Raw genomic sequence first — 27,565 nt, forward strand, 5'->3', positions numbered from 1 at the left:
ATGCACTCACCTCCTAGAGAACAGCCTGCCATCATGCTCTGGAAACTGGTTGAAAATGTCAAGTATGAAGACATCTATGAGGTGAGTATATAATATGCATATGGGTAAGAGAGTAGAGGTATATTGAAATATACATTTTATATATATAGATATGGGCATGACTATATAATACATATATAGCTCTACATCTCCACGCAGGCAGATACAGAGACACTGTCACACAAAAATATAGAGACGGGAAACCAAGAATAAATGTTTAAATGCTTATTTATTTGCATATTTGTATGCAGCATGCCAAGTCCTAAACTTTTTTTTTTTTTTTTTTTTTTCCATGGAAAAGCTGTTTGATGCGATTTAAAACATCAAAGAAAGGATCTGGGGGTTGGAATGAGGCAACTTAAAGGCAAGAGTTTGATTATTTAGACCACGAATTAAATATCATTCGATTAAATATGGACAAATGTGGAGAGAAAAAAAGCTGAGAATAGAAGAGAATTCACAGGCTGGTATTCAGGGACTGGATGAATTTCTTTTCTTTCTTTTAGTCTTTATTTTGCGAGTACAAACTAAAATCAACTAGAATGCGGATACTTTTTTTCCCCCTTTTTCTTGTTTTCACAATCGGATGCATTTTTACGACTTTTTATGCATATATACGAATAGATAGGATGTGAATGTGTTCATACACTCGAAACATTTAAACGGCTCCCACATTCTCGAACGTATGTGAGCACACACACCCGAATAGATGCATTCAAAAGCAGCTCCGCGTAGTCCGTGGACAGGAAAAGTTATGCTCATTATTCAGACTTCCTCGTTATTTTAGAGGTCCAAAAGCAGATCAAGAAAAAAATAATAATAATAATAATCACAGCCTAAGCAGTGAAAAATCTTTCTTAATTTTTGCATGGTTTCCTGACCAGGATTTTTTCCCAAACGGGCTTCGCGAATTCACTCCTTGTAAGTTAACCAGCCCGCTGGGTTTGCTCCGCAACGGCGAAGGGGGAAGGGATGTGTAGGGAAAGGAGAGCAAAATTGTAACTTTTTTTTTTTTTTTTTTTTTTTTTTTTTTTCTTTTTTTTTTTTTGTAATTTGCGGAGGCAATTTCACCGCTATCGTCGAGCTGGGCGACAGAAGCTGATGAGGGAGGGGGGAGATTTTTAGAAGGGCGCAATCCTCCAGCTGCAGGGCTGGGGAGATGCTACGTGGGGAGGCGACCGGGCAGGGATCGGGTACAGGGCAGCGGAGACGGGCAAGCGGTCTGGATCGACCCGGGAAGGGTTGGATATTGGGCAGAGGGTCTAGATATCGGGCAGGGGTTACGGGTAGGGTTTGGATACCTGGTAGGGACCCGGTAACGGGCAGGGATGGGGCAGGAACCGAAAGCGCAGCCCGGGGAAGCGCCGTCGGGGTCGCGGCGGTCCCAGCCCCGTCGCACATCCCGCAGCTTTTCCCTCTGGGAGCGCGTTGGCACTTACAGCGGGGAAAGTCCTGAGAAAAAAAGCGGAGGAAGAGGCAGAGGGAGGGCACAGCTCCGGCTTTTTGGCGGCCGGGGAGGAAAGGACGGGATGGAGGAAAGCGGAGATGGCATCTGCCGGCTGCGCGGGAGAAATGTCTCGGCTCCCAAAAGCTGCCGTCAGGCTAATTATCAACTGGAAAAGCCCAGCGTGTGCAGAATGAGCCCAGCCCGGCGGGTGTGCGTGTGTCTGTCTGACTGTGAGTGTGTGTGTGTGTGTGTGTGTGTGCCCCGCCGGCGATCTCCAGCCCGCTGAGCCCTCGCTGCTTCACCCTCCCCGTCCCCAGGCACAGCCCGGCCATTGTCTCTTCCCTCAGCAGCAGGCGACAAAACATCTCCTTTCCTTAGCCATCGAGGCCGGGAATGTGGGAGATTTGGTTGATTTGGGGTTTTTGTTTTATTTCCTTTTTTTTTTAGTCTACTCCTCTTTAGAAAGGTTTTTGGTTTGTTTTTTTTTTTTAATCCGCTGCGCATTTTACGGCCACTCGTGTTTTCTAGATTGCCGTGGGAGAGATGTAAAGTTTGGAAAGAAGCAGGGATTTGGCGGCGGGCAGGGTGTACCCTGTCTTGGGAGTGCTCTCCGAGGCATTTTGTAACGTGTAGCCTTAAAAAAAAAAAAAAAAAAAAAAAAAAGAAAAGTTGCAGATTTCTCTAAGACCGATCTTAAAAAAATGCTCTCTTCTTTCCAATTTTTATTTAACACGATGGTAGGATTGTCTCAGTCACTTAGACTGGATCTGTTCTTAAAACAAAAGTGTGTGTGTGTGCGGGGGGGTTCACTGCTCTGGGAAGTGTGAGTCTGTTTAGGAAGGAACGTAAGTTGAACTTTAACAGAAATGGCAGACAGTCCAGTTGAACGGGTTCCTGCAACATCAAAAAGGTTTTATATCGCCCCTGGCTTTGCCTCAAAACTATAAATTTGCTATCCTTTAAAATTCACTGCGTACATTTTACATTTGGGTGAAAATCGGGAGATATATGGATGTACAGATATATATATGGGTTTGGGGTTTTTTCATATCGGGAGGGAAGAACAGGAAAAAAATAAGTAAATAAAAGCAAAGTGAAGCCCAACTTAACGCAGATTCAAGTATTTATTTGGATGTCGTGAATAAATGCAATCTGTAACCTGAAATGCAATCTGTAACCTGAAAGGCAATCTGTAACATGCAGACGGGTTTAATCTCCGCTGTAAATAGGTGTGTTACAGTGACTGCACATTTCTTCTTGCATTTCTTGGAAAAAAAAAAAAAAACGAAAAAAAAAAAGAGGAAAGTGTCAGAAAATACTTTTTTCCTGGATATTAAAAATAAAAAGAAGCAGCAAAACGCAACAAAAAAAAATTACAAGAACAAAAGCACCAAAGGCAATCAATTCCTCGTGTTAAGAATGTATAATTAAATGTAAAAATATATATATAAAATTTAGAAAAAGGAAATCTATTTGTTTCTTCTTCGCCTCTAGCACTGCTTCGTATCACTTCCTTGCTCCAGCTCATCAGTGGCTCCTTTCCTCCTCTTCCTCCGCCTGAGTTAATTGAAGTTCTGCCTCTTCCTTGCTAAACTTTTTCCCCCTCTCTCTCTCTCTCTCTCCCCAAACTCTGCCTCTGCCAGCCCCCCTCGTCTGATTACATCTAGTAATTCTCCACTGAATGAACGTCATTTACAATAGTAGGGGAGCTCTCGAGCTGGCTGCCAGCTTCACGCTCCATTTGGTCCTGCATTCTCCCTTTAAAGTAGTCGTGTAATATTAATAGTCATGAATATCAATTATTATGAGGCGGTGTAGAGAAGGAAAGGGAGGAAGGGGTAGCGGAGTAGTCTGAGCCTAGCCTTGGGTTGAAGAGGATTGTATTGGGGAGCTCACAGGAAAAAAAAAAAAAAAAAAAAAAAAAAGGAGGGGAAAAAAAAAAAAAAAAAAAGAAAAGGAGAAAAAAAGAGAGGGAAAAAAAAAAAAAACCAAACCAGAGAGGGAGGGGTAAATCATATATGTAGATAGAGGTTTCCAGGCTCGGTTTTGGGGGCATTGGTCTTTTTTTTTTTTTTTATTCCCTTTTTTTTTCCTTTTTTTTTTTTTTTTTTTTTTTTGATGGATAGACTTCGAAATATCTCAAGCTGTTCTCCTGTGTCCAACACGTCCCTTTGCAGATCTCCTTGATATTTTTCCCTCCAATTATTAGTATTATCACCATTATTTTATTTTTTAGCTATTGCAAGACTTTTTTTTATTTCCAGATGTTAGTCCACACCTATTCCGCCATGGTGAGTTTGGATCCATGTTGTACTAGAATTGCATGTTCTCTCTCTCTCTCTCGATCTGTTGTCTCTCTCTCTCCCTCTCTCTCTCTCTTTAAACGCCTTTGGCTTGGTAATTTAGCACAATAATTGGAGGAGGCTTGCAGCTGCTTCTCCCTTTTTGCATTGTGTGTTCTCGATTTGAGCTAGGGGAGGTTTTTTTTCGGGGGGGGAGAGCAAGGTAAAAAAAGAAACAACTTTTTTCTTTCCTTTTTTTTTTTTTTTTTTTTTTTTTAAACCATGTGTGCCATTGCTTGTGGGGGTTTGATCTCCACTTTATGGAAGAGATATTTTTCTTGTTTACTTTAGCCTCGCAGCTTCAGAGCGATGGAGTTGGACAAATCTCCTCTCCCACCTTTTCTCTGAAGCCTCCACACGCTCCCACCCGCCACCACCACGTCCCCCCCCACACACCCCAAAGAGTTTTCATTACAATGAACCCCCACCCTATTCTCCGGAATATAATATTGGAAAACGAGACAAAAGACACTGGAAGTTACTGCAGAAATCATAGCGACTGGATTTGTTCAATACCGATGTTTCATTTTTACTTTGATTTTTTTTAATTGTTCGGTTTTTGGTTTATTTTTGGTTTTTTTGTTTGTTTTTTTTAGGGGTGGACTCTCTTTATAAAAAGACCCCCCTGGTGATTTTTGTTTGATTTTTTTTTTTTTTAAAGTCCTTTGTCGAACACCTTCATACCTCGGAGTCCTCCGAGAAGTGCAACTTTCCTTTTGGTCTTTTCCACGTGAAGATGGGTTGGTGGCTTTGAGTTTCAGGACTTCAGCAGAGGGAATAAACAGATGTTTGGAAACTTTAGGCAGGACAAGGGGTGGGTTGGTTGTTTGAAAAGATGAGTGCTTTGGCAGTTTTAAATATTTTTAAATAATGAGGGGGTACTGGAGGGGGACTGGCTTCACTGGGCTGAAGTCACGCAGATGGAGCATCAGTCCTACATTTTTAATTATGACCATTTATTGATCAATTCTCCCTCTTTCACCCTTTTTGGTAGTTATTTGGAATAGATATAATCTGGGTGTGAAATTCTGGAACGGTTCTAACCCACAGCGGGGAAGAGGAGAATATTTAAAAACTTACTTTCCGACCGTTTATATTTTCATTTTCTTGTATTTAATTTTGGGGTGAGATTGTGCTTCTTTTAGACCTAAAATATCTTCTGTCTCTCTCTCTCTTTTTTTTTCTTTTTTCTTTTTTTTTTTTAATTTCATTCCTCTTGTAGGACCGGCATGATGGAGTGCCCAGCCACAGTTCCAGGCTGTCCCAGCTGGGATCCGTCTCCCAGGGACCCTACTCCAGCGCTCCTCCGCTCTCTCACACCCCATCCTCGGATTTCCAGCCGCCTTATTTCCCACCCCCCTACCAGCCTCTTCCTTACCACCAAAGCCAGGACCCTTACTCCCATGTCAATGACCCCTACTCCCTAAACCCCTTGCATCAACCCCAGCAGCACCCCTGGGGACAGAGGCAGAGGCAAGAGGTGGGATCAGAAACCGGGTCACTGCTGCCACAGCCTCGGGCCGCCCTGCCCCAGCTCTCAGGACTGGACCCCAGGCGGGACTACCACTCAGTAAGGAGGCCAGATGTCCTTCTACACTCAGCTCACCATGGCCTTGACTCCGGCATGGGGGACAGCCTTTCCCTGCATGGCATCGGACACCCAGGGATGGAGGAGGTCCAGGTAAGCCACCGCATTTCTTTCTCCTGGCAGATGCCTTCCAGGCTGGAGTCCCATCCCTCGTTTAGGAACTTTTTTTTTTTAGGGAGGGTTTTACAGCAGTATCGATGTGGGTGACCATCCTTTTGTCGCAGTGGGATTATAATTGGGATACTCCCCCTCTCTAGCCTTTCCCCCCCCCCCCCCCAAAAAAAAAAAAAAAAAAAAGAGAATTTATTTCATCGCTGTCACGCACAGGTTCTACTTTGTAAACCCTCCCTTACATGGCAAGCCAGCAGAGTGCAGGGGGAAGGCAAACATGCTGCTCTAAATATTCCACGTGTTTCAAAAGCTGGCAGAGTTTAAGACTGGCTTTTCAAATTCCAGTTATTTCCCATGCAACCTCAGCTACACCATCCCCCACCCCCTAACCCCCCCTTTCCTCCACCAACCAATTTCCTGCAGTTCAGGGATTTTGATGAAACTGTCAAATTACTGCATTTTTCATCTATGAGGGAAGGAAGATATAAACAAAACCCAAACCAAAAAGCAATAACCGGTGATCAGCAGCAAGCCACCTCCCCTCCTTTTTTTTTTTTTTTTTTTTTTTTCCAAGTAGCACTGTTTTTTAACCCGGTTTGTTTTGGGGCTTTTTATTCCTTCTTTTGAGTAACAAAGGAGTTTCACCGGGCTCAAAGCACAATATTTCCCAGCCTTCTTCCCATCCCACGCGAAACTCAGCATCACGTGTTGTTTCCTAAAAACAGCCAGGCCCTTAACAGCTTCGGTGCTGGGGTGCTTTGCACTTTGGTGGAGCAGGGCATGGCCAGGCGGTGAGAACCTCCGAGCCAGAGGCTGAAGCCACCAGGGGCCAGATCCTATATTAAGGTTTATTAATTGGGATTTTGAGATTTCTCTCCCTTTCCATTTTAAAGCAAATTTATGTATTAAATATGCCGTTAATCCATATCTATATATATATTTAAAGATGAAATAGATAAAGATGTGGACGGCTGGATGATACAAGTCCTGTAAAGTTACAAAGGGAAAGGATGTAAGAGGAGGATGCGAAGGGAAAAAATCAAAACTGTGGAAAAGGATCCTGCTGAAAGTTACAGGAATCAACGGTGGAGAAGCGGGGGGACGGGGGGGGGAGGATATTGTATTGCTATTGGCTTGAGGCTTAGGGCTTCCAGAGAAAAAGTCTCCGAGCTTTGCTGAGGAGAGCTGCTTTAGACATAGAAAGGTTTTTCTGGTTGGTTTTGCTTCTTCCTCCGAGCTCAGTGCCCGTCGCTGGTTTCTGCGGGTTTCCAAGCTGGTTTTGAGACCTGGGGGCAGACCCTGACCCCCACGGGCGCGATGCGCAGGTCTCGTCTCGCATTCCTGGCTGAGCCAAACTGGTTTGCAGGTCAAGGCGAGTTTTCCTTCTGTGAATGCAAGAAGGAGATGGATTTCTCTCTCTCTCTCTCTCTCTTTCTCTCTGCAAGCGATAGACTTTAACTACTGTTTGCGCTTCGGTCTTTGACGTTTTCCCCCCCCGAAGGAAACACAGTAATTGTTTGCACTTGTGAGAAAGAGAGAGAGAAAGGAGGGAAAGAGGTGAAGACGAGAGAAGAAAAATATAAAAAGGAGAAGAGGGAAGGGAGGGATAAAGAAAAAAGAAGAAAAGATATAGAGAAAAGATAGATAAAGGTGGGGAAAAAGAGAGGGGAGAAAGAAGGAAAAAGGGAAGATAAAGAGAGGGAGAGAAAGAAAAAAGCAAAAGCCCTGCTCGGTTCAAATAAAGCAGCTCTCCCTCTGATTTCCAACAAAATATCTCTCCTGCGGGCTGGGATGTGTCCCCTCCGGCGGCTCCGAGCCCAGGGCTGTGCCTCATCGCCACCCGTTCGCCCGGGGTCGGAACCGCGGATGGGCCGGGGCAGGGGGCCAGCGGAGCTGGGGGGTTCTTGCTCTTAGGGTACCGAGGCCAATGGGAAAGAAACGGGCCCTTTATTTGTACAAGTTTGGTGTCAGGCTGGAGGAGGAGGGGAAAAGGGAGAGGAGGGTATCCCAAGGAGAAACACGTGAAGGAAAAAGAGTCCAACAACAAGTTAGAGCAGGCAGGAGGGAAAGCATCCCAGGGCTCGCTCCTACCGTTCAGCATTTTCTATTCTTGTCCCCTCAGTAGTGACAGATGAAGACGAGCAGTTTTCCACCCTGATATTTAATATGGATTTATTCCAGATACAAGGTATTCTAGCTAGCTGCAAGGATTCCTATTTCAGAGACAGATAGTCAATTATCCAAGAACACTGGAGAGAATTTCCAGAAAGGGTCCCGAATAGGTTATTTTTTTTTTTTTTAATAGTCAGAAAAATTCCAGAAACGTCAAACAGATATCTATGTATATAGCTGGATAAAGATGTGTCTCTTTGCTTTAACTGATGCATGTCTGATCAAATAAGTGCCATGAGATTGGGTTGGGCTGACAAGGGAGATTGAAACAGAGCAAGAGAGTGCGTGACAGAAAGAAACAGTGGTTATTTTATAAACACCAAATCCAGGCCATGTGTGAGCCATTGTCCAGGGGCAGAATTAAGTGATTGTAACACGATAGCGCTCTGTTATTGTAAACAGGACGTATTGTATTGCTATGGCTGCCCCTTTCCAGAGGAATTTTCAATCTGCGATTTACAGCTCTCAGACAGGGGAATGGGGAAGCCAAGACCTACTTACTGAAAATGAATTTGCATCATCTAAGAGGGACCTTGAAAAGCATCATCGCAGCCCCAGTGCTGTGTACCCCCCCCACCACAAAGACACCGGCTAAGCAAAAATAGACTTTTAGTACGATAAAAATATAAAGGGGGAAATCCAAATCATTTTTAAAAAAATTTATTTTCTCAGGTATTTCCACATGAAAAGGGGGTGTTTATATATGGCATACAGAAAAGTCGGTGCTCTCAGATTATTGGAGGAGAGGAGGGTGGGGAATCATCCTCTGCCTAAGACTTTCTAAGGATATTTGGAAACTCATCACCTTTCCCCTCCCTGCTCACACACCTCCACTCCTCCTCTCTCACACTGCCGTCCCCGCTCCTGTGTGCTAGCTAGAGACACGGAAAGTTAAGTTGCACCAAAAACACCCAAGTCTCTTATAAAGTAACCCCTGGTATCACTTTTAACTAAAGAAGTCTAGTAATTAAAAGTCTGAGTTGTTTTTCCACGTTTCCGCATGCAGTCCTAATTAAATCTTTACGATCCTCTCTGTGACTATTAACTGCCAGCATGCTGAGCGAATATCCTGTACAAAAACCCAGCAGGAGGGCGTAATTAGATAGAAAATCAGACAGGAGTCTTCTCATTAACTACAACAACTAACCCACGTTGCTGATGGAGCGAGCGGAGTGCACGCACACACATAAAGCCTGTGCACAACCGCAGACTCCAGAGATAAGGTGAGATAAGAAGGGGGAAAAAAAAAAAAAAAAAAAAAAAAAAAAAAGAAAGGGAAAGATGGCGTTTCATATTTACCTCCAGTTCTGTGCCATCGAGGAGCAACCGCCCTGCACTCCAGCAGGCTGCAGGATTTGCTCAGCATCCCTCTTTGGGAAAGGGGGGAAGAGTTTGTAATTTTATTTTGTGCCCTTTAGGTATGGAGCCTATTGATTATGAGAAAGAGGCACAGCCATGCACAGGAACAGCATAAGGAGCCACTGGGTGTGTGCTCTCGTTTGAGAGGGGATTCGAGGAAAATGAAGGATTTCAGAGAAAAATATTGTTCCGTCACATTTTGGGGGGAGAAGTAATTTTCTCCTAATTCATATTCCATCATCAACGTCTCTGCTGAGCGGAGAGACAGAGATAAAAGCTAGATCCGGATAAGCTCAACCTCTTGGTGTAGCAAAGATAAAGTTAAAATAATAGGGAGGAAAACAATCGCTTTGCTGTAAAGGTGTTTTCCTTAACAGGGAAAAATAGTGACAGCACCCTAAATATACAATAACACGGAAAAACCTAAAGCTTTAATAATGAGAAGAAAAAAATAAAGCAATATAACCAAGAAACCACAGGTCCTTCCCCTCTCAAAACCCCTGAATTCACCCTAAGACGGGACCTGTCGTAATTCTGCAATAAATTATTCTTATGACACCTCTTCTCTATGGGAGATGGTTTTGCCGAGCCGACGGCGGATTCAGGGCTAATTTTTGTTTGTTTGTGTGTTTGTTTGTTTTATATATCCCACTTTCCTGTCGAGAAACGAAACCCAACATTTGCTCTGCCCTCTGTGCCCGCCTTTGTTCTCTCCCCTTGCTAAAGAACTTAATGCCATAATAACAGGTGTGCTCCAAAGCGAGATGAAAAACAAAAAAAAAAAAGAAAAAAAAAAGGAGGGGAAGGTGGGAGGAAGGCTTTAGAAAGGAAATGGGGAGACTTTTTCCAAGCTATCACACTTTTGATAATGTATATTCCCACCCCTTTTCCTATAATTCAGGACATGGAAGCAACCTCGAGAGCTGTAAATCTTTTTCTCCTTGTACCCTGGACGATGTGGGTGTTGTGCTGCACTCCCAATTGCTCAGGCTTTAATTAAAAGTCCAGAACGTAAACTATGATATATAAAAAAGTAAATGGTCCTTGAATTATTAAGATGGAGTAGGGTTAGACAAACAAACAAAAATAAGTAAATAAATAAATAAAATAACAAAAAGGAGGGGGGCGGGAGGGAAGAGGGGGAAGGAAAAGGGAGGCAGAGTTTAAGTTGTCCTTAATGGCTTTCATTTATGTCATGCAATAGATCTTGCAGATGTTGCCAAAATTGCCATATTTTTCAAAGGAAGGAATATAAAGCTTTGTCGAATGCAAAGGAGTCTATGTGCTATCTATGTTTTATAAGATAACAAAACCAGTATTGCACCCCATATGCTGCACACTTTTAAAAATTATTATTATTTATTATTCTTTATTAGAAGACTACATACTTTGTAAGAATTTGATTTCTTTGTCGTTTTGGAGGAATAACAATAACAATAATAATAGTAAACCAAAAGAAAAAAAAAAAAAAAAAAAAAAAAAAAAAAAAAAAGTCCTCCCTTAGTGAATTAATATAAAATTGGAAATAACAAGAAAACTCCAGTTTGGAATGACATGATTTATGTACGCGATTCTTTAATATCCAGTCAATTTGAATAGTGATGTTTTTATATCCACAGTCAGTTGAAGATGCCAATAACAGCGGTATGAACTTATTGGACCAGTCTGTCATAAAAAAAGGTATGGATTATTCCAAACAAGCCTAGACAACCTTTTTACTGTATAGCGATATCTTCAATGATATATTTTTATTTTGGGCAATTAATTTATCCGGGAAGGAGGCACCGTGGTAGCAAGATGGAGAGTTGATTGGATCGGGAGATAGAGTGAAGGGAAAAGGAAAGAGATGGGAAAGGAAAAGTTGATAGCACACCCACACCCCCCTCCGTCCTTCCAAGGGTTTTAATTACACAAATGCTCTCCAATGAGCACCCCCATGCTCTAACACAGTTTTCCCCGGCCCCTCCTCTTCTCCTCCCCCCCCCCCCCCCCCCCCCCCCCATCCCCTCGATAGTCCTTGATGGGGACCCCTCGGCTTTTATTTCCTTTGGGGATAAAAGGCATTTCCCAGGCGAGTCAAACGTGAAGGGGAGAGGGAAAAAAAACACCAAACGCCTGTGGAAGGGCAGCCCCGACCTCCTTTCCCCCTCCCTCCCACCCTCCCCAAGAATCCCCCCCTTCGCCGTGCCCATTTTTTAAATCTTTCTACATATGCGCCCATGATTTAATGTAACTGCAGAATCACCCCATACTGTTAAAGGGAATGTGATATTAACAAATGTTTGCAGTCTCTTGTACAGCTGTAAGCAAAATAATTAACTAATTAAACTAATTAAATGTAATTACAATAACTCATTTTGGGCGGATTGCAGCTGCTTAATTTTTTTTACATTTCTCTGACAGTCACTCGAAGATGCTTGGCGATTAGTGTTGTGTTATGCTGATAGACATTAAACAGATCACACACTGCAAATGGAGGGGAAGATATCTTTAATTATCTAAGGGGGTTCTATTTCTAGATTCAATTTTAAGTACCAGAGATGAAGCTTAGAAATGCTGTCCCTTATGCTAACTATCAACAGCACTTATCTCCAGCACCTTATTATTTGTCAAATGCGCACAAATACTTTAATAGAGACGAGCTTGTAGAACGCAAAACAAAATAACAGGGAGGGTGTTTATTTAAAACGTGCTCAAGGCAGCAGGAGGTCCTCCCATGTATTTATTGTTTTTTAATTTAAATCCTCACATACACTCTCCCTCTCTCATATGCATATGATCAAGTTCGAGTTATTTGAGGGAGGACAGATGAAAACTTGACGAGCATTTGGCAGCTTCATTTCTGACCCACGACTGAAAAGTCGAAGGTGGTTTTGAGAAACACAAAATTAGTTACCTTATAAAAATAATTAAATCGGTTGTTTCTCCTGTTTTAGTCCAGCTTGAATGTTTAGGATGGTTTTGTGCTTAGGGTCTGTAATATCATGGTTTCTGGGTTTAGGGGTTTTTTGTTGTGTTGTTGTTTTTTTTTTCTCACTCTCCTCCCCCCTCCTGCCCTCCCCCACTTGACACCTCATACACGACGTTTCCTCTTGGGTGTATTTGATTAATTGGTGCTTGATTTGTGGTCGAGAGATTTCTTTCTAACGTCGCTCAGTGCTCGCGTTTTCCTTTTGCAATCTGTTTTGTTGGTTTTTTTTTTATTTGCTTGATGGTTTGATTGTTTGCTCTGTTTTCTATTTTGTTTTTATTTTGTTTAGTTTGGCGTTCTTTTTTTTTCCCCCGTAGAACCACTTTTCTGTTGATCATTCTGTGCATTTTTTTTTAAATCTTATTTATTTATTTACCAGTCTCTCTCTCCATGCCTGTGCCTCTCCTTCCTCCAGGTGACGAGGAGAGCAGAGACATTCCATGTGCATGATGAGCGGCTCAGTTAGATGGCGAGCAGCTGTAAAATGTCAATGTTAATTAATTATATGTATCAGGTATAGATTTGGGTGTCCTGATTGTGCATGGGCATGGCAAGGGCCGCACGTCGAGCAGCTGCTGCGTTAAGAGACAGAGCCCCATATAGGTGGGATTACTTGTGCCTATTTGCAGCCATAAGAAGAGATACCCTGAGTTTACCCTTGATGAACAGGCTCCATATGCACTTTGGAAATTAGGTTGCTAAAAAAGATCCCGAGATTCCTCTGCAGCTGTTTTAAAATCACTGCAGGAGGATTTTCTTCCTTAGAAGTAATGCTGAGCTCTCAGAAACTTTGCAACGTGAAGGAATAGTGTCAGCTCTGGGGTTTTTTTGTTGTTGTTTTTTGGTTTTTTGGTTGTTGGGTTTTTTTTTGGTTTTTTTTTGCACAGAGAGTTTCCGGGGGGGAGAGAAATGTGTAATTAATAGCAGGTCACGTTTGTGGCAGGCAATATTTAATCAGGGCGAGAGAAGGAGCACCACAGAGAGGGCTCAGTATCCGTTTCGCTTTGTTCCTTACAGTTTGTAGCTGTATGGCTGGAGTTTGAAGTAAGAATAAGTTATTTAAACTCTGGCAGTCGTTATTATAGTTAAATGGCATAGACAGACAGATCTTGACTGATCTCCGTGCAGTGGAGCATCCCTCCTGATGCATATTTGCTAGGTGAGGGTTGGAGGAGATCTACTTCACCAAAACTTTAGTTTCGGGACTAAAATGCTTTAATTGCAACGTAGTGGGGAAAGCATAACGGGGATTTGAAGTCTAAACTTAATTATATCCCTCAGTCTGTGTCTGTTTCTTCACGGGTTTTGAGGCCTGCAGAGGGACTTATCTACCCGTGCAAAAAGGATTGCCAAAAATATTAAGGAAATTATATAAGGAATCACACGCGGCTATCGATTTATCTCGCGTATCGATCCCGCACAATAGATTACATATCCACAGCCTCTTGTTATGTTTGCTATCTGAGCTTACTTGACATTTCTGAAGTAATTTAGTTAAGAGGAAATGAGTTGTTCCCAGTAGAGAGAGCAAACGAGAGGAGTGAAGGTAGCCAGCGTGATAAATGGCTCTTTCATTTGGAGATCTCCAGAGCTCGTTTAAGGCTAATTTTCTGTATTAGCCCCCTTTGAGCTATTAATGCAATAGGCAGGGACCGTGGCCCCTCGTCTCTTAGCTGCCCCATTAGAGCGAGCATTAAGCTACCAAGCTTGAACTCTACTGTGGTGGTGGTGAAATAATGAAAGGTGCTTTTTAAACTCTCCTAATCTAAAGTGGCAGAGGGTGGTTAATACGATTTGAAGGGGGCTGGTCAATGAACAATCAATAAACTAATAATGAGTAGGATGCGGTACATTAACAGGCTAAAAATCCAACGAGACATTAAAAAATCATCGTTAACTCCCAGTTCCATTAAGATTTGGGCGGTGGAAGTGGGAGGGAGCCAGAGAAATCATCACGATGATAATAATCACCCAGAGTATTAATACCAGATTTAACTCGGCTTTAGGAGCTTACCGGCTGCACTTTTTTTGAGGGCTTTCCCCCGATTTCTTCTGAAACGGAGGGAAGGTTTTCCTTGGGTCAGGAATAAAGGCTCGGGTCCCCTTGTCAAGTCCTCATCTGAAATTTGCTTGGTACTGTCTATGGCGAAAGAAGTTGTCGTCTTGCGTGGCCCGAGTCCCAAGCTCATTTTTTTTGATGACTCTGGGGCACAGTCAGTGACCTTAGAATTATCCTGATATATTTATTTACTTTCAACTCTTTCTGCACGTTCTCATCTGATTTAGCAAGAAAGGCCACTGTAACCCCGACACCTTAATCCACTGTCTCCTTTCAGACACCCTCTATTGTTCATGCTCCCTTAAAGACCTTAAGAAAGGAGGTACCTTAATTATTTTTTTAACTCTTAATACAACAGCATCAGGTTCCTCCTCACCTCTTCTCGAAGCATGCAGATAAATGATTAACTGCAAATCACTCTGTCTGGCCTCAGCTTTTCATGTGATAGATCTGGGAATCGGAGATGTTGCTTCACTGCCACTCCGTTTCGTGCTTTTTCCTGGATTACCCACTGAACCTTATGATCCCCTTTAATTTAATGCAAAACATTTGCAAGGAAATCCATTGCACTTTGAAATTTAGTCCTGGTTTTCAGGGGAAAGGGATTGAGGTGCTGGAGACGTAGTGGGGAAGGGGAGGAGAAGAGAGGGACAAGGAGGAGAGGGACATGAACACACATTTTCTGTGTTCTCTCATTAAAATTAAAAGACGAACCGGGTCTTTTAGTGGCAATGGGTAAGACTTTGTTCCCGGGATTTCTAGGTTTGGCTACCAAATCAGTCCGAACCACTAGTGACAGGAAAATCCTGGTGTTATAATGGACAAAGAACTTTCTACTTATTTCAGTCCGAGGAGGGGGATAAAAATATTTTAAGACAGATTGATAGCTGACTAATTATGTTTATCCATTATGTTTATTCTAAGAAACATAAGAAATATTTATTCTGATTAATACTTTGATTGGCTGCTCACCTATCATATTGTTTGCCAGCACTATTCCATATCTTAGTACCTCGTTATTCAGCCATTTCGAAAGCATAATTGTACTTAAGTATTTGTTTTTAATGCTGTTGAAATGCCCTTTCTTTCCATTTCCTCTTGTCCCTGAGCATTTGAGAGCCTTTTCACGGGTTTGTGGAGTGCAACCCAACAGAGACCTGTCACCATCTCGAAAAAAAACAAACAAACAAACAACAAAAAACCCCACCAAACCAAAAACCAACCCAATACCAAAAACCAACCCTAGGACTTAATGTATGCACAGAAAATTGTAAACATGTAAAGAACTGAAAGCTTCACGCTGAGTTTCGCCATGCTCCATTTCCCCACCATTTCCTGCTGTCGTTTTAAAGCGATCTCACTCATCTAGAGTTCCCGTTTGCAGGAACAGTGTGCTTATAATTACTAACAAATCAAGCGGCTACTGTTGCTTTCCCGGTTTATTGATAAGCTGAAGAGGAATGGAAGGGAGAGAAATGACAAAGAGGGGTTGGAAGAGGGGAGAAAAAGGGGGAGAAAGAGAAGAGAAGAGAAGAGAAGAGAAGAGAAGAGAAGAGAAGAGAAGAGAAGAGAAGAGAAGAGAAGAGAAGAGAAGAGAAGAGAAGAGAAGAGAAGAGAAGAGAAGAGAAGAGAAGAGAAGAAGGAAAGGAAAGAGAGAAGGAAAGGAAAGGAAAGGGAAGGAAAGGGAAGGAAAGGGAAGGAAAGGAAAGGAAAGGAAAGGAAAGGAAAGGAAAGGAAAGGAAAGGAAGGAAAGGAAAGGAAAGGAAAGGAAAGGAAAGGAAAGGAAAGGAAAGGAAAGGAAAGGAAAGGAAAGGAAAGGAAAGGAAAGGAAAGGAAAGGAAAGGAAAGGAAAGGAAAGGAAAGGAAAGGAAAGGAAAGGAAAGGAAAGGAAAGAGGAGAAGAGAAGAGAAGAGAAGAGAAGAGAAGAGAAGAGAAGAGAAGAGAAGAGAAGAGAAGAGAAGAGAAGAGAAGAGAAGAGAAGAGAAGAGAAGAGAAGAGGAGAAGAAGAAATAAAGATAGAAAGAACAAGAGGAAGAGGAGGCAGAGATTTTGGAAAAGGGAATTACGTGTTTGTGAGTGCTCACATACACACAGCAAATAGACTGAAAGTAAATCGAATATTTTCTGCTGGGGATGACAAGCACTAAACGGGATGAAGTTAAAGTAGAAGTGGTGGGGAGACTGCGTGTACACGCAGGTGTTATTCTGTATGATTTCAGGAGTTATGGCAATCCCTAACCAACTGGGAAAGTTGAGATTGACTACAAATATAGGTTGTATTACAGCTTATTTACATACACGAGGGGATTTGACACATGCAGCTGCACACACGGACGTGTAGAGCTCTTCACCCCCTAAAACCTCCACGTTAGATTATCTCTGGCAATGTCTGGGCTATATCTGCAAAGCTATAGCCATGATAAACATATAGATACGATATAGATAGAGATAATTCATTCCATGGCAAACACTTTCGTGAGGCAGCGTTAGGTAATTTACAGAAGATATAGAGTCTAGATAGAATACAGCTCTCTGAAGCTATGAAATTGCAATAGATATGCTTACACCGCCTGGTAAGCCTCTAAAATGGGTTTAGAGTTATTAGACTCCAACTGATGGGCATGTTCTTATAGTCCTTTTCTGGGAGGCAGTGGTAGGCAGGGAAGCTGAGGAGCTCACAGCAATAGCAGGGAAGGGAGCCAGCCAGCTTCCCAAAAGCAATTTGCAAGGGAAAAAAAAAAAAAAAATCCTGAGCACGTGAAAATCCATATTTCAAAGGTTAACTAATGTAATGAGTGCTCCAAAAGGCCAAAGCGAGTGGGGTGAGGTACATTTAAGCATTGCACGGGGCTCTCTCTCTCTCTTTAGTGTGTTTGGACTAAGATCAGATGTTCGTGGAATTGCTGCCTCTTGTTTAATTTCTCAGTTCACTGGACAGTGACCTGATAAACTGGTCACTAAATATAGCCACTGCAAAGGTGTACACGAACCACTGAGCCCGTGTGTTTGTCCCAAGGAAAAAAAAAAAACCAAAAAAAAAACAGTCATGAAAATCTGTCTGGTGGCACAGCTTTAATCTAAATGCATTTAAAACCAAACCAAAACTTCTTGATGCTTCACTCGAATGACGTTGTAGAACATCGTGTGTGAAATAAGTGATATATTTAGGTTTAATGAGGATATATATATATAGATATATAGATATAGATCTGTTTTATCTTCCATAACAATCTCTGATAGTCTCAAACTCTTTTCCAATAGAATCAATGGGGGGAAAATCCTATTAATAGCAAAGAAAGCAGGACCTGCCCTCTAACTCTTTTATAACTGTTTCTGTGCAGTTCTCAAACTATTTGAAACCGCCTTTATGAGCTGCATAAAGTGCCTAACTAAAAATAATAGAGAAATAGGAACCCATTTCGGTCTCCGATTCCCTGAAGTAAAGCCACTCAAAATAATTTGTTTATACTGGAGACTATATACAAGGCATATGAAGCAATATGTATATCGAAAATCGACATGCCTTTTGGTTTTTAGCTGTTATAGAGCCTTTATTGTGGGGGTCTGGTCTGGCAGTAGGAAATGATCTGTAATAAAAACAGTGAAACACGGTTGTGTCTATTCCATCCACCGAGGTTATAAAATTGGCAATTGCCCAGTAGTTAGCACTTGGTAATATATTAGGATACCCGATCTTATTGTTTAGCAGCTCCAGACGACTTAAATATCCCCTCAACCTTAATGGTTTGATTCTCCAAATATGTTGCAAATAAACAGGGTTTTTATGGCTTAACTGACATGTATTATAACTACCTAAATAGCTGGCATATGTGCATAAGAGAACCCTATTATTTGCCGAATTGGTTTTGCAATTGATTGAGTGGAAATGGGAGGCTGTGAAGCGGTATCTCTGGACGAGGGTGTGTAATCAATTAGTCTTCTCCTCTGAAACAGACCCGAAACTCTCCCAGCAGCAAACCCCCTCATATTTCGGAGTAGATTTTCTAGGAGGGAACTCGTGTTTGCCGCGATTCCGAAAGGAAGCAGCAGTAGCAGCTGTCAGCTCTTATTAACTCCTGCATAAAACATACCTTAAGTACGGTTTGTTATCAATTACTCGGAGAAATGAAACAACTGGGGAAATGCAGCGAGGCTCCCTATAAATTAAAGTGATTGGGTGATTGATTAGAGCACCTGCTGTAAATCATAACAGTTACACACAATTAGGAGGGAGCTGCTTAAGTTCATTTGTAAACAAAATTCTTGTCGCAGGGGAATGGCTCTCATATATTTTTGTTTGTTTATTTCTGAGCATGGCTGGTTGCTATTACAGGAATTTGTTCAGTATAATCCCCTCGGTTACTCTTAAAATAACCTCACTACTTTCTCAGAGAAAAGGAAGATTTCATTTTGTTGTGGACAGAATAACACGGATTTACTTGGTTTAGTTTCCCTTTATTGTTCTGTTTTGACTTTTTTTTTTTTTTTTTTTTTTAACCCCACAACTTCCTTTAAGTATGTGTAGATCAGTAGGTCAGCTTTATTTAGGGGTGGGAGAGTTCCCACAGCTTCACGGACAGCACAATATGATCAAGGTGGCAAACGCCATGGTTAGACCAGATTTATTTTTTTTTTTTCCAAGTATTCATTTTTCTGAAGGAAAAGACTTATTTTCTTTCATAAACCAGACTTAATAAAACCACAAAGCAATAACAGAGCTGTCTTCTGCTTGCTGTATCCTCCAGCCTTGATACTCATTTAAGACAGCAACTCCCTCCATGTAGTGAATTTATTCCTGGCTCAGCTTAGCAGTAAATGGAAACATTAGCACAAAAAAGTAAATTTTCCTTTTTTTTTTTTTTTTCCCCTCCAGAAAGGCGCTGTCCGTTGTACAAAAGGCATCGGGGGGCTCTGGGTGAGACACAGGCTCAAACCCGAAAGTTGCCAGGTGCTTGCCAATATGTATTTTATTTCCTAATGCTCAAACCCTGCGTATAGGCTGTACTGCACCACCCTTCTCTCCATCCATCATTCATGGAGCAGTTTCCTAGAGGTTGGGGGAGCAGCACCCTTTAGGTTGCTGGAGGTAGCTAGGGACTCCAAATTCCCTTTACATTTTGCTGTTCTGTGCATGTCAGGGAGACTGCGGTGATCCTCTGCTCCTTCATGTCCTGATGAGTTCCCTCTTCTTCTTTCTCCAGTTCCGGTTCCTCCAAAATCTGTTACTTCTTTGATGATGAATAAAGATGGCTTCCTGGGTGGAATTTCAGTCAATACCGGAGAGGTGTTTTGCTCTGTACCTGGCCGCTTGTCTTTGCTTAGTTCAACTTCAAAGTATAAAGTAACTGTGGGAGAAGTTCAAAGACGCCTTTCTCCTCCCGAGTGTCTGAATGCATCCCTCCTAGGAGGAGTACTTAGAAGGTAAGAGGCTGGGGCGAGGGCACGAACGTGCGTGGGCATCCACGTATGCAACAGAAAAATATTTGGTCAATGGGAATGCTGACTGCAAATTATTGTCATCGAATGGGTGTGCAAGGTCAGGTGAAAATATGCTGTGTTCAGACACTCCGATGTATTTATGGAGACGAGAAAAAGGTTTGAGTTCGCACATTTTCTTTCAGAGCATTCCAAAGTGAAGGAACTGAGACAAGGTTGTTGTTTTTGAATTTTTTTTATTATTATTTTTTTCCACTCTTGTACACACGCAAACACCTTCTGTCTTTTCTCCTTGTCCTCACATTTCTCTGTTAGCAATCGGACAAAGTAAAATGTCGAGCTGGAAACGTTGTAGTTAGATGCGGATGAGCTGGATGTGATGATGAATTTATAGGAATTTCCTACGTAAATCCATGAAACTTCCCCGATATAGCAATAAGATAGATAAATTAACGTGGTGTCACACGAGATGTTATTAAAATTAATACACAACCTGTAAGGAAAGTGAGTTCCTGGCTGAAGAAAAGACATCAACAGATATCTTTGAAAGTCAGAAACTTAGAGAAGGTTGCTAAAGGAATTACTCACGGTTGGTCTTGAGGCCTTTGCTGTTTAACATGTGCGTTAATCACCCACTAATTGGCCTGGTGGTTTTTCCTGATGACCTTCAAATAGTTCGCATTATTGGTACTGAGGAAAATGAGGAGCGAGGGATAACCTGGAGGCTCGGAAGCCAATCGGTCCATCATGTCAAACAAGACAAGGTGCATTTTGGTATCAGCAATAAGAATTTAAGCTCTGAGATCATCAGGTGAAAGGACTAACAGGATAAAGGCCTCTATCTGCTTGACAGTGGCTTTAGGACTGCGAATTGTCCATATGGCTTGTCTGTAAGAAAGGGGAGCTAAGGTTTTATCTCTGGTCAGACAGGGAAGAAGTCATAATATGGTCTGAAGTACCAGTTCACTCAACCTATTGGAAAGCTGAGAGGGAACAAGGGTTATTTTGCACATGGCAGGTATATGCCAAGCTGGAAAATAAAGCAGAACTTGGAGACAGAAACAAACGCATATAAACTGACTATGGACAAATTTCAGATCATATCCAAAAGTTGCTAATCTTAGAGGAGGAAATATCTTGCCAACTGCTGTAGCAGCAGGAGGGTAACATTGATTCTAAGGTGTTTTATAGGGTTCTTTATTGTGTGTGTGTGGTTTTGACTTTTTTTTTTTTTAATTAATTATTACTTTGTGAAAAAAATATCTGTGATGATGTCAAAGGCTCCATCTTTTTTCTGGAGAGGAGGGGGAAAGTCCTGCTATATGCAGTCAGGCATCCAAAAATACACGTGAGAATTGGGGTCTCCTAAAATAGATGCTGTTCCACGTGAATGTCTGTAATCACTGTTTAGCTGTGACTCTTGCCAGCAAGAGCAGCAGAGGTTTTTACTTACACATGCTAACTTGCCTGCTCATTCTGTACAACTACAAATGGAGCAGGGAGAACATCTGAGAGATACACTGGAGAAAATATAATTATCAAGGTAAAGAAACATCATTATTGAACTTCAGTGGATTTCTGGAGATGGCCCAAGCCATAATCATTGGCTGCTGCTGACTTCAGTTCCTATCTTGAATCTAAATTTTAGACAAGCTTTTGCTTCAGAGCTGATGAAATACAGAAAGCTGATCCTTTGTAGTTCTGCTATCTATCCCTGTTCGATATGAAATAGTGAGAAGCCAGCCTGGCTGGTTTCTGGTTTCCTTTCGCTAAGTGTGCCTGCTAATTCTTAAACATTTTTAAAGTAAAAGTAAAAGATATTTGAGATGGACTTGGAGCGTATTGCCAAAACTCTCCCTGAATTCTCAAGTGTCAGGATTTCATCCCTGGGGGTTTACATATGTATAGGGGTCCGAACAATAGCTCTCTATTTCCCAGCCCTAGCTCACTTCATCCTTTTATTGTCCTTATCAGTAACCTCCGACAGATATTCAAATCTCCCTTCAGGCAATCAATTCCCTCTGTATAACGCACCCTGCCTGCAGGTGAGCTCTTCCTCTTAGCATCGCCTTTCAGCACCCTCACACCCTCACGCACGAAATGGTTTAATAAATATTTTCCTCCCTTTCTGTTTATCCGCAGGCTCTCACATTCTCCCTTCGAGCCTTTAATATTTTATATATTTATATCTATATGTATTTTTTTTCCCTCCTGGTATTTTTTTCCCCTCCTGGTTCTTCTTCCCATTTATGCTCTTTCCTGGAATAATCGAGGATTTAATCCTTCTCCTCTACCTTTGTACTCATCTCCTCACTCCATCTTCATACGAGTTAGTGTCATGCAGCAGGAACCCATTTGCTCTGTAGATCAGAAGCCTCTCCATTAATTATTGCTATCCGGCATTATTTTATTTCCCTGGATAAAACCGAGAGAAAAGTGGCTTCATCCCCACTCCTACCCCTGGGAGAAATTAAGCAAATCTCAGCAAACCCAAGCAGAAATCAACACACCCAAAGTCGAGCGAAACCCCCTCCAGACTCCACTGACTTCACAGACGAAACGTTTCTTCCAGGAACACTGCGGGGTTAATCACCATGTTAATTTCTTTGCAATTCTAGAGCCAAATCGAAAAACGGGGGGAGATCTTTGCGAGAAAGGCTAGAAAAAATCGGTTTGAATTTACCAGCCGGCAGGCGTAAGGCCGCAAATGTCACTTTACTCACCTCCCTGGTGGAAGGTAAGCCGAGGGTCGCAGCTCCCTTCACATCCCTGACTGTTTTGAACTCGTGCCTGACATACGAAACACCCTCCCACCCAACCCCCTGGAAAAAAAAAAAAAATAATTCCAACTTTCGGGATCAGGTGAGAAAACCTTGCAGAGGTGAAATCCAGGGCGGGTTAGGGGGTGATACCACATCGTTAAGGAACCCACCTCCAAATAATGAAGGCACAGGCTTGAGTCTCATTGATGTGGCAAGAATGTGTGTGCGTGTGTGTGTGTGTGTGATTCTACAGGGCACCCAACCCCTATTTGCTGTTAGTTTCCAGCCTGTGCTCTTCCAGCTCCACGTCCCCTCCATTCTCTACCTAATTCGTTCCCCCCCGCCCTCGGTCCCCTGAGCTGGGCACAGGACGTTCAATGAGGAAAAATAGTAGAAATTTACTATTATTAATCATATATATATATATATATATATTTAATAATGGGGAAGGAAATAGGGAAGGGGAGACTGAAGTTTCACCTCTTTTAAAGTCAACCAATGTCGTTTCGGTGGTCGGTGTGTTCCTGTGATTCCTTGTTACTGTACTGAGGAAGAAAATTTAGAGCCACTAATAAATTCAGGCTATGTGCATGTTTATGCTAAGAGGAACTGGATCTAAAAAAAAAACCCCAAAAAACACCCCCAAAAAACCCCAAACCAGAACCGGAATAGTATGGATAAAATTCTGGATTGTAGGTATCTATATTACACATCCACACCGAGAGGCGCGTAAATAATCCACTTATCTCCTTTGCAAGAAGCGCGCATAAACATTTTGGGCTAGATACTAACTTTTCAACTGTTTTGATTGAGTTATGGGAGCGAGAAGACCTTTACCGCATGCAGAGCTGAAGGCAGGCTCGCAAATAAAGTCCGGGCTTGATAGAAAAGAGCTCCTTCTGGTACTCCCATATGGGTTATACCGAGTGTGCAGAGCACAGCGCAGGTTACGGGTATATAAGAGCCCTGTAGGATTTTGGGAGTGACAACCACCCTTTAACAGCGGGTTACTACTGGGGTACCTTCCAACAAAATCAGAAAATCAGTCCCTCCCAGAGGCTGGCTTGAGGTTGAAAAGCCAGGGGGGTTGTGTAGTGATGCTAAAATCTCTGCCAAGCGTGCAGCAAGGTGTACATCACCCTCCTCCCCCCTGATTTCCTTACAGACTAACACTTTGCCTTGAGAGATCTCCCTCCTTTTGGCAAAAGCTGCACTTGCTGGAGATTTATCTTCTTTTCTGCTAACAGCCAGGCTTTAGCATTGCTGCTGCTATTGTATCGCCGAGAGCAGAAAGGCTCCGGCCAGCCCCGGCCGGGATTACCCGAGCGATGCCCGGGGGGGACCCTGCCAGGCGCGGGGTGACCGCGGCGGGGACTCCCCGGGGGCTCCGCCGGCTGTTCCTTCTTTCATTAAGAGGTTTGGTGATTAGCGAGAAGCCCTGGAAAGCAGAAGATGACGTTGGAAAGCAGCTCCTGATCGTTAAAAATAATGTGGTCCTGGAGTTATTAGACATATCTGGTTTGCCTGTTGGAAATCTTTCCCCTCGTCCCTCGGGCGGTGCTTTAAAGGGTTTAATGCTTTATTCTGGAGGGGCTGAGCTATAATCTGATGGAATCCCCCTAGAGTATGAGGGCTTTTTTCCCCCCCCTCTCTCCTCTTTTCCTCCTTTCTGCAACTCCTGTCTTCTTCTTCTGGCAGAAAGTATACCAGTAGGAGTTGGATGACTCGAACCTCTGGAGGCAAGTAACCTGAAACCAGGCAGGCAAGGAAAAGCGACAATTAGAATTAGTGTTAGAATAATTATTATTTTTGTTTTCACAGAAAAGATTGTCGTTAGTCGTTCTCCCGGCAGAGACGAGTTCCTATTGCATGATGGTCAGTTAAAAAGAGGATTAAGAATTTTTATCAGGCCAAACGCAGCTTCCTCCATCATCTTACAGATGTGGCCACAATGGCGATTATGATGGAAGTGCTCTGTGTGTGTCCATATCTGTAACATTTTGGACAGTGTGTTGGTACTTTGTAACACGAAAATGGTTTCTCTACTATAGTAGAGGGAAGTTTGGATCCTGTCTTTTCTGCCTTTGGGGGGATTTAAGGTTTCTCTTGCCTTTTTTTTTTTTTTTTTTTTTTTTTAAATTTATTCTTAATTTATTTTTTTTTGCCCAGTTTTGAAAGGTGTACATTTGGAAGTGTGTGTGGGTGTGTGATTGTTACAAGTGTGTGTGCACACATCAGCTGCATGGTTCCACACCATCATCACAAATACACAGTAGCCAGGACAAACTTCATCAGCTAAAAAACTGTCCCATCAACTTACTTCCTCCCCCAAAATAAGGCTTGTGGAGTGAAAACATGTACCTAGAGTCTGTCTTTAAGGTGCAAGGGGTGTTATAAGCTTTCTAGACATGGCCCAAACAAGCTGATCTCTCTCAGAGAAAGAGGTGGGCAGAAGCCCAGACTGGGGCTGGTGGTACCTGGAGGTGTTAATGGCTCTCTTGTTCCCTTCAGGTGAAGCCGTTCATTTAGCTCGGGATTTTGGGTACATCTGTGAAACGGAGTTTCCAGCCAAAGCTGTTTCTGAATACCTGAACCGACAGCACACAGACCCCAGCGACCTCCACTCCAGGAAAAACATGCTGCTTGCTACGAAGTGAGAAGTTACCTACCCCTCTTCTGCCCCTCCCCAGGAAAATTCTTCCCCCTCCCTAGACTTTTCCTCTGAGCTCTTTTTGAAACCAGAGTTCCCAGTCCCCAAATTATAGGAGCCCCACAGGGAAGGAGGATGCTCCTCTCCCCCTATAGGCATGGTAAATCCTATAGCCTCTATAGTGGGGCCAATGCCAGTTGTCCCCACAGAGGGTGGAAATGACAGTCCCCTAGCTGGTGTCCATCATTTCCAAGCCATCCCAGCTAAAAATAAAATCTTTATGGGAAGGGGAGAATATATCTTGATTTGGTCCTCCAAATTAGTCTTTTCCCCTTGATACTTCTTTGGTGGATGGGCTGTACTGGATGATTGTACTGGGCTGTACTCCCAGGCTACGAACTGGGTGCTTTATAGCTTGCTTGGGTCCTCAGTAGTGGGTGCTGTATCTATGTGAGGAAAAAAAGACAAAAAAAGACCAAAAAAAGAAAAAAAAAAAAAAAAAAAAAAAAAAAGACTAAAATAAGACAGAAAAAAAAAAAAAAGAAAAGATAAAAAAATACCAGCCCAAACAGCTCTCATCTATTTCATGTTCTGAGATGTGGCTTGCCTCTGATGACAGTGTAATTTAAAGAAATATATGGAAGGTTGAAAAATTATTTGCTCAAATTTGTCCAGATGTTTTTTAGACATGATTGGAATTTGATTGCCCTTTTCCGCAGGGTCAGAAGATATTAATGTCCCAGAACTTTAATTGCTCGCAGACCTTGCTTTGCTCTTTGAAGATGTAAAATGTTGGGCTCATTACTGTTTGTTCTCCAAATTCAAAGTTTCCTCTCTTGCACTTTCTTAATGGATAATACACATAGAAGCAGACCTTTATCTTTCCCCACCCTCTGAAACCTTTAACCCACTGGGAGTTTCAGAGTATTTCAGAGGATGAGAGCTGAATGTCTTTTTGAAGGGTTTCTTTTTTCCTTTTTTTTTTCTTTTCCTCCCCCATTTTATATTTTTTTAATCCTGGCCTTTTTTTTCCTCCAGTCCCTGGGTAGACATCTGCCTCAAAGAAACTATTCCTTTGGGTAGCCCATCAGCCTCCAGGGTTTCTCTGTTGCCCAGGCACCTGTTGACTTGAAGGACTTTTGGACCAGAGCAGTGCAAAAGAATTCAAAAGGATTCACTAGAAAAATCAAATCTATTTTTTCCAAAGTCGTGGGCAAACAAACAAGAACCAGATGTCAGCTCTGATGTATTAATTGGAATGCCACCCCCCAATTAAAATAGGAAACACTATCTATTTGCTCCTCATGCAATAAATAAGCTGGTGTGGAGTCCTGATCTTTCTGGATTAAGTGGCTCAACATAAGCAGTCTCAGAGGAGGCTTCATTTTGGTGCTTCCCTGCACGATGCCACCCAGTAGCTCCCAGTCCATGGCTGTGTTTTTTGTCTAAAACCAGCACCAGTGGGTGTTGTTTGAGCCAGGGCCAGGCCTCCAGCAGATAGGTGGGTGACAGACCCAAAGCCATCTCCCTTTCAGCTTGGTTACTTTTAGAGGCACCAAGCAGGGCTGGGATTTCACAATGCTTCAGGATCAGAGGAACATTTAGATTGGAAAAGACTTTTCAGATCATCAAATCCAACTGTAAGCCTAACACTAGCAAATCCACCACTAAACCAAAGTTTAATGCCATGTGTTCATGTCTTTTAAATACCTCCAAGAATGATGATTCCACCACTTCCCTGGGCAGCCTGTTCTAATGCTTTAGAACTCTTGAAGAGTTTTTTCCTAATATCCCTCCTCAGATGAGATTTTTATCTTCAGACAGGGTATTATCTATCCTGAACAACATCATCCTGAGCAGGGAGCTGCTGGCTCACCATGGCCAATCCCCGAGCACTGCTAGGGAAAGGGAAGGTGGCAAAATGTTCCCATCCTAGGTTTTGGGATCATCTTTGGCTTGAACCTGCCCCTTCCTTCATCCTTGGTTATCTCAGTGAAGTGTGGGTCGAGCCTAACCACCACTTTTCTCTCTCTCTTGTCCTCTCTTTGCCCTTCTCTCTTCTGTACAGGCAACTTTGTAAAGAATTTACAGATCTCTTGGCCCAGGACAGGACGCCCATTGGAAACAGTCGGCCCACCCCTATTTTGGAACCAGGCATTCAGAGCTGCTTGACTCATTTCAGCCTCATCACTCACGGCTTTGGGGCCCCCGCTATCTGTGCTGCCCTCACAGCCCTTCAAAACTACCTGACTGAAGCTCTCAAAGGCATGGACAAGATGTTCTTGAACAACAACACTGCTAACAGGCACACATCTGGCGAAGGACCAGGTAGTAAAACTGGAGACAAGGAAGAGAAACACAGAAAATGAGAGAGAGAGAGAGAGAGAAAGAGAGAGAGAGAGGAAAAAGAAAGGCAAAGAAAAAAAAAAAAGTGAAATTAATAAAAGGAGAAAAGAGAGAGAGATAATCCTTTAAAACAAAACCGTCTTAATTTTAGCTTTAAAAATATTGGATTGGGCTTTGGAAGAATTCTATTAGGTAGGACAAAATAATAATAAATAAAAATAATAATAATAAAAGAAAGACAATAATTTAAGATCAAAGGAGCACAATGGCGCAAGACCAGTGG

At 42.5% G+C, this 27,565-nt stretch overlaps 1 protein-coding gene across 2 annotated transcripts; it reads left to right on the plus strand.

The window, feature by feature from the left end:
- On the plus strand, positions 1 to 27,308 carry TFAP2B (transcription factor AP-2 beta). Of its 2 annotated transcripts, XM_030447647.1 has the most exons (8): positions 1 to 81; positions 3,751 to 3,777; positions 5,051 to 5,509; positions 10,678 to 10,738; positions 19,290 to 19,509; positions 22,143 to 22,261; positions 24,798 to 24,939; positions 27,005 to 27,305. In XM_030447647.1, exons 1-8 carry the CDS (start codon positions 1 to 3, stop codon positions 27,303 to 27,305), a joined length of 1,410 nt encoding a protein of 469 aa, XP_030303507.1. The 2 variants fall into 2 exon arrangements, with proteins under 2 accessions (XP_030303507.1, XP_008498045.2); XM_008499823.2 differs by lacking the exon at positions 3,751 to 3,777 and having other exon boundaries at positions 27,005 to 27,308.
- Positions 27,309 to 27,565: the final 257 nt, after the last annotated feature.

The sequence above is a fragment of the Calypte anna genome, chromosome 3, assembly GCF_003957555.1.
Source record: "Calypte anna isolate BGI_N300 chromosome 3, bCalAnn1_v1.p, whole genome shotgun sequence".
NCBI classification, from domain to species: domain Eukaryota; kingdom Metazoa; phylum Chordata; class Aves; order Apodiformes; family Trochilidae; genus Calypte; species Calypte anna.

Bases quoted from the DNA above. Each gene is read 5' to 3' on its own strand.
- TFAP2B (XM_030447647.1), top strand. From the start codon at position 1: ATGCACTCACCTCCTAGAGAACAGCCTGCCATCATGCTCTGGAAACTG. The intron at 82-3,750 runs GTGAGTATATAA...TTTTATTTCCAG, and splicing joins AGTATGAAGACATCTATGAG to ATGTTAGTCCACACCTATTC. The intron at 5,510-10,677 runs GTAAGCCACCGC...TTATATCCACAG, and splicing joins CAGGGATGGAGGAGGTCCAG to TCAGTTGAAGATGCCAATAA.